The sequence below is a fragment of the Panthera pardus genome, unplaced genomic scaffold (assembly GCF_024362965.1).
Source record: "Panthera pardus isolate Hobbes unplaced genomic scaffold, ASM2436296v1 HiC_scaffold_15, whole genome shotgun sequence".
NCBI lineage: Eukaryota > Metazoa > Chordata > Mammalia > Carnivora > Felidae > Panthera > Panthera pardus.
Window position 1 is genome coordinate 68,648,269 of NW_026526710.1, and position 12,101 is coordinate 68,660,369.

At 36.8% G+C, this 12,101-nt stretch overlaps 1 protein-coding gene across 35 annotated transcripts in view; it reads right to left on the reverse strand.

The window, feature by feature from the left end:
* The window catches only part of TCF4 (transcription factor 4), a 353,960-nt gene that overhangs the window by 123,212 nt on the left and 218,647 nt on the right, over positions 1-12,101 (reverse strand). For 22 of the 35 annotated variants that reach the window (XM_019463968.2, XM_019463976.2, XM_053902752.1 and 19 more), the window contains 2 exons: positions 2,907-3,036; positions 2,377-2,426 (listed from right to left, as the gene is read on the reverse strand). The exons of 4 other annotated variants lie outside the window; for them this stretch is intronic. In XM_019463968.2, coding sequence (XP_019319513.1) covers positions 2,377-2,426; positions 2,907-3,036 — 180 coding nt within the window. Of the gene's footprint in view, positions 1-2,376; positions 2,427-2,906; positions 3,037-3,836; positions 3,981-12,101 lie in introns of those variants that run through there. 9 more of the 35 variants (XM_019463970.2, XM_019463990.2, XM_053902753.1 and 6 more) reach the window with 2 other exon arrangements.

The following is a 12,101-nucleotide window of genomic DNA, read 5'->3' on the forward strand; positions in this document are numbered from 1 at the left end:
ATGGATCTTGTTATAAGTAATAAGCAATCCAATGCATGCAACGAAGCTAATATAAACTAAGTCACATTATTGCTATTAAAACAGAGCAGAGATTTTTTTTAAAGTAATGACAATAAATAGATGATTGGATTCTGAAATCGACCAAACTTGGTTACTCTTCTTGCTTAAAAAAAGAAAAGTCAAAAAAATCACAAGGATAAAATATCCATTTCAACTGAATTTTCCTCCTTGTCTTTAAAAAAACAGGCTCTACTTATGAGAATGTTCCTTAAGGACCATTAAAACATTTAGCCAAGATAAATTCTCTAAGAAGAGTAAATCTTAAACTGACCATCAAAAGCCAAAAATTAAATAATGCAAACAAAATTTCCAATTCTAGATCTACTGCGAAGAAAGGAAAGATACCTTTTTATTTCTCAACATGGACAACATATCAAAAACACACAAACTGTCAAAATGGCAAAGAAAAAACTGTATCCGTGAAATTTTCTATAGCGGCCAGTTAACTCTAGGAAAATACTTAAAAAACTTACAGTGAAGTAGGAGAGATTATTATTGACAATGATTAAGCAGACAGATAATATCTAAGGCCACACCAAAACACTCCTTAGAAATTGGGTAGATTTCTGCATAATTTTAGCACTGGAAAAAACAAAGTTTGTTTGGCTATGAGGCATAAATAAGGTTCTATAGCTTCAAGTTTTACATGGCTTTAACAGCACGCAACTATTCCATCATTTCAGGACATCTGAAGGTCCACTTATTGTATTCAATACTGTCCGTATTAGGTGCAGGCATGTTTTAAATGTCAACAGCTGTGAAGACTGTATCATTTGAGGTTGTCATAAAAGCTATTAAAAGCTAAAGTTTCATCTACATTAAATCCACCACCAACTTCAAGCTTAAAATATGCTTAGAAAAACCTGAAGGGATATTGGTCAATTTTAATACAGCACAGAAATTTAAAGAATAAACCACTCAGTACATTTTTAAGTGACTTATTGGTAGTCCAAAGTGACTATTTTATACACAATTGGCAGTTTTATTTACACAATATTTTTCTGTATTTATGGATAATTTTGTGATGCTTCTTCAACACTACCAAGTCTATGATAATCAGCGTACAAAATTTGTGTTTTTTTCCTGATAAGACTCACTCTGATATATTCACTTAATAATTTTTTGGATGAGCTGAACTGAAAGCAAGTCAAATACACAGGTGTTTGGGTTAATCTAATCTTAGCACATTTGCAAAACCTATTATTCTCCTAATTTATTAAAAATGAAGTAAAACTAATATGCGAGCATCAATTGGTAATATATTTTCAGAAACCCGAATACCATTTTATTTTAGAGGAGAAGAACTTGCAATAAGGCTTATGAGCATTCTTTTCAAAGAATACTAGTGCCCTACAGAACACAGAATTAAATTAAATTAAATCAAAACTATGTATCTCTCTCTCTCTCTCTCTATATATATATATGTATATATATGTATATATATATATACATATATATATATTTACAGGAAGGAAGGAAGAAAGGAAAAAAGAAGAAGGGAAGGAGGAAACAAGAAGGGGGGAGACTCATATTCTTGTTCTATGTAAGGAGGAAATTACTCAAAGCAATTTGCCTACTTACTTAGGCAAAGACTGGTTTTAAAGAAAATTAAATAAAATCATGTAGGAACTCAGATTTGAAAATATACATAAGAATTGAAAATAAGATATCGCATTTAGTTGGGATCACAACCAACTTTTGCTACGCTGGAGCCTGGAGGGACCTCACCAACGCCTGAGTATAGCTCCAGGTAGTAAAAAGACCCAGAATGCTCTTGGTTACAGCTGGATTCTTCTAGTTGTCACCTGGTATTCCAGACACAAATGGCTACTGATGCAGCTACCTTTGCAGCATTTATTCAGTAACCTCTCTAGAAAATAGAGACATTCTCTCTGCACTCTGGGCTGAAACCCATGTAAATTTTTCCTAAATCCTCTCCACAAATCTCCTTTCGCATGCAAATCCATAAATCATCATAATACCGACAAAGAATTTAACCAACACATGAAACTAATACTCATTCTCTTGAAAGCCCTGTACAGGTAAAACTCCTCGAACTTCAGGCACCTTTTCAAGGCTCTCTTCAGAGCTTAAACTGCTGAATATCAACACAACCACCCAGTCTTCCAGGATACACAATTAATCACTCCAACGTGGGTCAGGTGGCTGGACGTGCAGGTCATTCCTACCTCATCCCCAGTCTAGATAAACACGCTGCTCTGGCGCATGGAACCTCATTTGCTCCTATCTCCCTTGCATCAATACAAAACAGAACAAAATAAAACAATATACAAAGCAGAAACAAGCAGTACTTACTGAAGATGGCAAACCTGGAGGAACTTTTCGAACTTTCTTTGTCTGCACCTCTGAAAGAAAATGAAGAGGCTGTGAGGTCCCCGAATGCCTATTTCCCTAACTAAAACAGATTAAACCACGAAGCCATTTAGATTAGACCAGATTTTCTTAAATCATTACCTTAGCAAAATGTCAGTACTGCTATCATATTTTATTCTGGCAGAAATCGAATTCTGCCTTTTTCATAAAAATCAAGATATTTAACTTTTTTTAAGCTTTGATTTTTTTTTTAAGTTTCCTTATATGGGCAGCCAAGAGAAAACAAGAAATAAGCATACACCAAAATAGTTCTCTTGCTACTAGAAGTTGTTAACATACCCATCCAATGTACTACTGGGGAGGGGTGGTCACGAGCCTGACATTTGAGCAAAATTTTATGGTTTTGGGGGGTGGGGTGAGAATAGGGTGAGAAGGATGGCATCAAAAAAGAGAAGAAGAAAGAAAAAGACTACTACTAATCACTCAGGCATTCAAACAGAGGAATACCTTACCCAGGGCACTACTGTGAAGAGGCCTCCTTCGGGGGTTATTGCTAGAATACTGATAATACTGGGAACCAGGTTTGGTGGGCGACAGGGTTCCTGGGTTGCCCATATCCATGTCACCTCCAAGGAGACTCTGCTAAAAGGTTCAAAAGGGAAAACAAACATAGAAGGTTAGTTTTTCACATTCACCACCCCCCAACTGATTGTTAGTACTTAAACCACGGCAATAAAGAAAACAGCATCTGCCGAGCTGCAACAATTAAAACACAACCAAACAAAAAGAAAAAGAAAAGCAGTCTAAGAAGCTAGCACGAAGTTTGTGATTTTTCAAATTCTTTGCTTTTGAGAGGAAGGTAGAAGGTGATTCTCTTGAAACAGTACTTTCATCTTAAGACGACTCACATTTTGATCGTTTAAGAAGAGGGCGTTTGTGTAAGAGTCATGTTTTCTTCATCTACACTTAGGCTCATATCTGGGAACTATTCATGCCCTTCCTTCGCAAGAACTCCAGAAGAATCTGATTTTTCGGATGCACACAACTTCCCCCGACTGCTCACGTTGGGGGTGAGGGTAGGACGCTCCCCTCCACTGAGGACTCTGCATCGGCTCGGCATTATCCCCCACGGATTTACACAGCACCCACAGAAGAGAAAATGCCAGCAGAACCGGGAGCAAATTCAAATCTCACGCTAACTTCCAAAATCATAGAAATAGTAGGCATTCTAAGCGAACAGGAACAAATTAGAATGCCCTCTTGAGGACTACTGGAAGTTAAAATACATCCCCACAGATTAAACATTTACCTGAGCACTAGAAAACTTTCACAAATACCATTAACTTATCACAGTGTGATAAATGACTAAACTTTCAAAAATGATGACACACGAAAGATCATATAATAATATTACATTTTCTAAAAACTACATAAAAACTTACCCATAATATATAAATCGCCTGATTATACTCTGCATTGAACACATTGTTCTGTTAATTAGTCTGATATGCAAGAAAACAAGTGTAGATACTACCATTTATATTAAGAACAAATTTACTATTTAATAAAGAAATTTTAAAATTAAGTACTAAAAATCTAACTTTATCGTTACTTGTAATCAACTTTTACTGACTGAACTAATTACTGTCCTTGATAAAGTACAGAATGTGTTTTCCCTAATCTAAATTCTAATCACCATGTCACTCACAACAGACTTAGGGATGCTTCACTAACACACTATTCACATGCAAAATACTCTAAATAGGCCAATTATGACTCTGCCCCTGTTCCCTGGTTAACCCGCTGAGAACTGAAAAATTTCACAAGGCAGTCACCAACTAAAACAAAGAGTCCTTGTTTTAAATTAAGACAGTCTTTTTGATTCCTAAATAGCTCAACAAAGTGGCATGTCTTCTAGTGAAAGCAGTTGGTCAAATATGACCCATAAGCTGGAAAATCAAAAATTCAAACCTCCCCTTTCCAGTGCCATATAGCTAAATATCATAAAGAGAACCTCTCTGTTCCAGGGATTTTTTGTGAGTGCTGGATGAGTAATAAAGGACTAAACAGCTACTGATAAGTTTGCCTTCACTGTTTCCAGTTTAAGACTTTTCCAAGGGATACATAGTCAACATTACTTTTGAATAAAACTTTAAGGAGGAGATTTTAGTTTTGAAGCTCATTTTGAGCAAAAATTCATTGCGAGTATCTTCATATTTGCCACATAAATACCAGATAAAACCAGGTCATTTGCCAGATAAAAATATGACATCCGCATGCTCAATTACTGCCTCTTCCGAACTTAGGATATCAAAATGCTACCCAATGACAAACTAAAATACAGAGCTCTTTGTAATAGTTTTCTATAAACCAGGAATAACATCTATAACCAGCATAACATCAAATGATTTCTTTATCATTTTACAAGTGGCATTCAACAATTTTAGAATCTCAACCTGCAATTTCACTCTTGGTAAATCTTAGTAACAAAATCTACATTTAAAGCCCAAGTTTTCTTTGAAATTTCCATCGATAAAGCTGTGAATGATTTAAATCACAGCCTCCTCACAGTCTGGTAAATTTACAAATAAGCCTCCCTTTCATGAAAAGAGGAGCTTGAAGGGGACATTATTGATAACTTTGTATCTTAGGCAGACATTACTCCTCTGCCTTCATTTTCTTTTCCTAAAATAATACAAAATACTCAAACAAGGACTGAGCAGATAGGTTGAAATGCCTGCTTGTCTTCCTAATGAGCTTAACCAGTGCTTAATTCTTGTTGGTCCTGGTGGCAAAGGTTTCCACTCCCAAGAAACTAGATGCATTCAATAGGTCAACATAAAAACAAACAAGCTTGCTGTACTGTGTTTTAGCAGCATTCACAACAGAGCTGTGAAAAATATAAAATGATAACTAGAAGATCGCTAACTGGCTGTGGCTGACCTTACTGTTGTTAATGTAAAAGAAAATCATTTCACGGGCCAGTTGTAAATAAACCATGCCCCCAAACACTTGCATGCGCAGCCAGAACTATGGATAGTGACACAGAACTAAGACCAGATAGCACTTACATTTGGTGGCTCATGCTAATCCTTTTTTTTTTAAACAAAGCACATTCCTGTTTCTTTCTTTTTAGACCTGTTTGTTCCTTTTTCTTTTTCTCTCAGACAATAGAATCATTCTTCTAAAGCAACAAAAATAAGCATTTCCTCACACTTAAGGGGGCCCTAATCACCCCCCTAGGGAAAGTTAAGATAAAAATATTGTGTTCTTATTGTAGAGTATACTTGTAAAATGAACAATAACCATTTACTATTGTTTGGCCTTTACGTCACACATTTAACTCTCTTTAGCAATGAGAAAGATTAAAAAAAATTTTCCACTGGCTAAAAAACCTGAGTTTATGAACTTAGAAAGTTAATGGCGTTCAATTCAACAAGGTAAATTGAATATGGCACAAAGTGGATAGGCATTCATTTACACATGAATTCACCTGCATGGTATACACACACACACACACACACACACACACACACACACACATATTAATGCTTAATTTAAAAGTTAAGTTTGAAAGCTAAAGTCTACTTTCAAAATGGGCAAATTCATCTTTGCCTTAAATAAGATTACAAAGGTTTCAGGTTTTTCACATTGTGCAAGTTCATGCTCTGCGGTTATGCTGGGTCCCAGTCGAGAGCTGCCCGAGTCTGCCAGGAAACACTGGAAGCAAGATGTGGCATCTCACTGAGCTAACCTGTAAATCTTAAACCCATAGTTTACCATTTTCTTTAACTGTCTGCAATGTGAGGAGACGAGCCCTTCCCCTTATTCAGTCCTTACTTTCTTCCAAAGACAAACAATTTTAAGACTTAAAATACTGTAACCAAATATTATATGTGTGTGTGTGTGTGTGTGTGTATGCTTCTATATATATATATACATGCAGCATATATATGTGTATATATGTGTGTATATATATACATATATATATGTGTGTGTGTGTGTGTGTGTTGACTTTGTGAACTGGGCTTAAATATTTTGAGGTCCACACCCCTACAACTGATTCTTCAGCAGTAAGCTATTCCCCACCAGAGCCACTCAAATGCCAAATGCAACATTCTGTGAGGGTCCTTTTTCCATTAAATTTTTGTTGTTTGTTTTATATCAGATCTGGGTCTCAGTCTAACACATTCTCAACACTGCCCCGATTCCCTTGGTGGTGGGGGGGGGGGGTGGAAGGAGCTTTTTAACATCCTTGATCAACCACTGAACTTTGCTTATGCAACCAAGAATGCAAACCATGAATTAAACTTGAGTAACAGAAAAGCAGCATATATCTCAAATTAGATTTATAACTGAATGGTAATCAAAAATAGAACTAACTGCTTCAAGCTTAAATTATCAACTTTTTTCTTGTTAAACTAAAATCATCTTGCTCTGAACTATTATTTCCTTTCAGTCAGCACTTTAAATGTAATGGGTGGGTGGTACATTTCTAAAAAGGAAGATTATATTTACCCTTAATTATAGATATGAGTGAGATCAGAGTACGATGAATGCTGCTTTTTGGCTTATAATTAATTCATCTAATAGGTGAATGACCTTGAATTTCAGAGTTGGAATTGGGTAGGGGGGGGAGAGAGAGAGAGAGAGAGAGAAGAAGAAGAAGAAGAAGAAGAAGAAGAAGAAGAAGAAGAAGAAGCAGCAGCAGAAGCAGGAGAAAAAATAATCTCGGGGGAAAAGCAAATGTGCCCCTGGTTTCTTAGCGCTTTCTCTGATTTTGCGTCACTCCCATTACGTTGTGATCCGATATCAGACACAACATCTTGGGGGGATGTTGTAGAACAGAGAAAAGCAGTCTCAGATGAAACCAGATTAAGCTCCTTTTCTGAACTATTGCCAAATGCTTGTGAGTCTAATTCATGTTTGGGTATTCTAGTACTCACACAGCTGCAATTCCATTCTTTCATCACAAACCTAAGTGATGTATAGTGGCTTTGTATGGCGAACTGACTCTATAAAGCCAGGAATTTGGGAAGGCTTTACGTTAATATGGAAATAAAATTCTGAACCACTATAAAACTTATGAATGCTGGATATTTGTATGGGTACCTAATAGACTTTGCAGTACTAAGTGCAAAATATACATTGAGCAAAATTACCAATTATATTTGTTTAAAACGCATTAAAAAAAATCGCAATGGAGGTCATTTCTCCATAGTGAATTCTGCACAGGATCGGATTTTCAAAGACACTGCTGAATAAGATTCCTAACAGCCATGGGGAAGTTTTTGCAAATCCCTGTCGAATAGCTGCTGCTGAATTTGCCATTTTGACCACAGAAGGGCCATTGCTGACTTACTCTAGTAGCAGGAGGGGGCGATAATTTTGCTGCTGTTGGCACTTACTCCGCAACCCAGAATATATCTCACAGCGAAGGGCAATGAAGAACACAGTATTTCCACCTGTGTCCACCTCTGAACTTCAAAGCTCAAAACTGAAGGTCAGTCTTTGGACAGTCTCTATTCCCGAGAGCGGAAGGTCCGGGAATGCACCTTCAGAGTTTATTTTGAGTTCAGTCTTATGCTTGGTTTCAGCAAAATAGAACTCTGGAAAGTTAGAAGGATAAGATGGCAAGGATAACTTGCACAATCAGGGACTTAACAGATTGTCATCGTGCTGTGGAGAAATGTAAATTATTGAAATTATCATTTAGCAAAGATTTTTCTTTTAGGGACTTCTGGTCAATGCTTTTTATTCTTACTCTGAACGTGCAAGGCCCATTGTAACAAGTCAGAGGCAGAATCCAAACCTCTCGAGGCGCCTGCGTGGCTCAGTGGGTTAAGTGGCCAACTCCTGATTTCAGTTCAGGTCATTATCTCTTGATTTCAGCTCAGGTCAGGATCTCACAGTCGTGAGATCGAGCCCGGTGTCAGGCTCCATGCTGACAGTACGAGTCTGCTTGGGATTCTCTCTCACAACCTCTCTCTCTCTCTCTCTCTGCCCCTCTCCTGCTCTTTCTCTCTCTCTCAAAATAAATAAACTTAAAAACAAACAAACAAACAAACAAAAAAACCTCTTAAGGAAAGAGGGAGGGCCCTGAGGTCAAACAGATGGGAATGCACCCTAGCTCAGAAGCATAAAAGCATCGTGACTAGGGGTTAGTTACACAACCGCTCTAAATCCTATTTTCCTCCTCTGTAAAAAGGGAATAATGAAAGCTCTAATATAGAGTTATCAGGAGCAGATGAAACAACATATGTAAAATGTCCTTTAGAGAGATGGACTCCGACACAGTTACCGTCCTATGTCCCTCCAATTCATGGTCTTATATTACAATCCACTGATGACTCTTTAAATGATTCCTCAAAAGTTGTGAATGATTGATTGGCAGTGAGGTCTTCTACTCTCAGAAAATATACACTGAGATAATAATTTAGAGAAATCATCATTAAAAAAATGAAAAAAAAGTCAAATATTGGGGTCCACATAAACAGTGATGACAGCCTCATGGCCTAGAACTACACTGGCAACAAGAAATGGCTAGTTTTGACCCATATTGAATAAAGAGACTGGCCAACAATCAATCTTGATAATTTCAGCTTAAGTGGCCATTTTCCTGGAACTGCCACAAGGATTACTTCAATGGCTCATTTAATTTTGCTTTCGCAAGCGTGAGCAAACTGCTACTGTTAATTCAACTATACGTGAGACCAAAACTAGTCGTACTAAATATTGCACAACTAGATACGCAAAAATAAAAAACGTATTTGATAAAATTTTATCACTGTGATGCTAAATAAATTCAAATTCTTACTACTGCAATAGCCACTGATAAATACCTTAAACAGGTTCAACTTTGTTTTTCTGTTTGCAAGGCCAACTACAGGCATTTAATGAATATTATATGATATTTATCAGGAATAATTTTTCAAAAATTTGTACTGCCCCATGACATCACAAAAAATAAATGAATGAGGAATATGCATAATCCCCAAATTCAATTGACCTTGAACAAAGTTATTTATTTTCATAGTGATTATATTTCACCAAACATTAAAAATTCAAGTATATTGTCTTTTCCTATAAAGAAACACAACACCTTATATTTAAATGTTATAATGTGATGCAAAGGTTGCCATAGTAACCATTACTTAATGTATAGCAGAGTAATAGTCAAGTAAAAAACTCATGCATTTTGGAATGGAAATTACAACTGCCCAAGGGTTGGTGAGATTTATGCATTCACCTATTTGACCACCTCTCGAATTAAAAAAAAATACATTATTTATTGTATACAATAAAGTGAGGAGGTCTTGCAGTGGTTTCTGAAAATCCATTCTAGAATCCCGAGTCATCTATTACAGATTAAAAGGAGGATTTTTTTTTGTTAGTGAGAAGGTAGAAATTTAGCAAAAGAAAACAGGAAAGCAATCAGTAACCTACAATAAAAATGGATTTGAAGAAATCTTATATAAACAATATAAAATTCAAGATAACTGCCTTCTTTTCAGTTTATGCTCCTTCTCAGTTCAGGAAGTTTATTTAATATATAATTTGATAAGTGTGCTATAATCACTACTTGCCTTAAAATGTTTCTCTTTAGCAATTTTGTTCCAAAGTAAAAATAGAACAATTTGAATAAGACCTGTTAACATACCAGGGAATTAGCATCACTTCTCCTATAAATATAAACATGTGGCTATAATAAATGTGCTGAAAAGTATATTTGGCCAGGTTGCTATTTTAGTAAAATAAAAAATATCAAAATGTCACATGCCAGTCTTCTTCATATTGGATGGGGAAGGTTCCATTTCAAGGTTGTTGTAAATGACATCCTCTCTAGTAAGGATTTATAAAAACATTTTTATGTTGAGACTGTCCTCATGGAGGACAGGATCTAGGGTCTCATTCATCTGCTTACCCAGCACCTCACATAGTTCTCAGTCTAATGGCCAACGTAAAAGATTTACTAAAATGAAGTATCCTGATAACGAGCTGAACTTGTAAATAAGGAGACAAGCCTAGCACATGACATGAGGAGACTGAGGTTACCTGGAGAAGCCGTGAATGCATAATGGAATCTTCAAATCATTGTGCAATTCTTTAAGTTCTGACTATCCTTGCAAAGCTGTCCATGGCCCCATCCTTCCCGTGGGTCTGCTTTTGATGTGCATTAACAGTTTACTCCCAAAGTGCTCTCTTGAATACATGGCTTATCAAGAATATGTGGCCACAAAGGCCAAACAAATTTATACGCGAGTTAAAAGGGAGAATGGCTTCTTCAGTGTTAACTCCCTACTGTGCCTAGCATAGAGACCTGCCATGGCAAACGCTCACTAAATATTGAACGCAGAACTACTGCTATTAATCAAATCAAGGACTTAAACGACTATTCTGCGTTTTTTTTTTTAAACTTTTTTCTAGCACAGATGTATTCCATTAGTCATTTCAATTACTGTTACTGCTGATAATAATAGCAGCAATAGTAGTGATAGCAGAGGAGGAGAAGGGGGGGGAATATGAAATAAGAGTAGTGATAGGGTAATAGGAATAAGTAGTAGCTATTACACCTGAGTGTCTGGTAAGAGCCAAGCACGGCTGCAGATCCTTTCCATGCTAATAAGGCAGAAGATACGACCCCCATTGTGCACACGGGGACATTCAGAGTGGGAACACGGCCTGACCAAGGATAGACATGTGGCTGGCAAGCAATACAACCAGGATGAGAATTCGGTCATGTTTGTCTTCAAAGCCTGTGCTTGTCCTCAACTCCACACACTTCCTCCCTCCATTGTGTGCACTTGGTTTTTCTTGCCCTCACTCCGACCATTAGGAGGAGTCAACCTGTTTCTCTTCAGTTCATTTTTAACACCAAAAGTTCATCTCTCAAATTTCCTCCAGAGGAGCCTCTAACTCAGTAGGGGAGGACAGACTTGGGTGTGAGTACCACTTTCCCCTGGATAACCCTGGACAATCTGCCTAACCTCTATAGCCTTGAGGTTCTTCGTCTGGGAGGAATAGTATTATTATACCTACCCATTGCAAGAATTACCCTAGATAATATAAAGTGCTCAGCAAAGTTTCTATCACTTGCTCAGCCTTTGTTAGTTGAGGAGCATTGTCATATACGTTGTATATATAAAATATCGCACTATAAACTAATACAATATATATTATGTAACATCATTATGTAAGTCAGAATGTAACACGATAGATTATTGGCTGTAAGTAATACACATGTGTATTACACCTATTTTTAACAGGCCAAGAACAAGGACCTGTCAGGCTATAAACAAGTCCTCTTGAACAATGGAAATGTCACTTCTCGAGTCTGAAATTTCCACTGCCCTTGCTTCTGCTCTACCCAGCCCCTTGGCATTCATTTCTTTAAAAAAAAATTATATTAGTCTGTATTTTGTTAAGTTTTTATTTTCATTCCAGTTAGTTAACATGTAGTGTAATACTAGTTTGAGGTGTACAACAGAGTAATTCGACCTGCTCATACATCACCCTGTGCTCATCACAAGTGCACTCCTTAATCCCCATCACCTATTTAATCTTGCCATTCATTTCAGACCTCGATTTCCACAATGCAGTCAATTGTCTCTTCCAGTGAAGTTCAAATTCCTTTTTTTTTTCTATTTCATTGCTATTTCTTTTTCCACTCAGTCTTCTTGCATTTCAACCCACTTTCTTCTAGACTT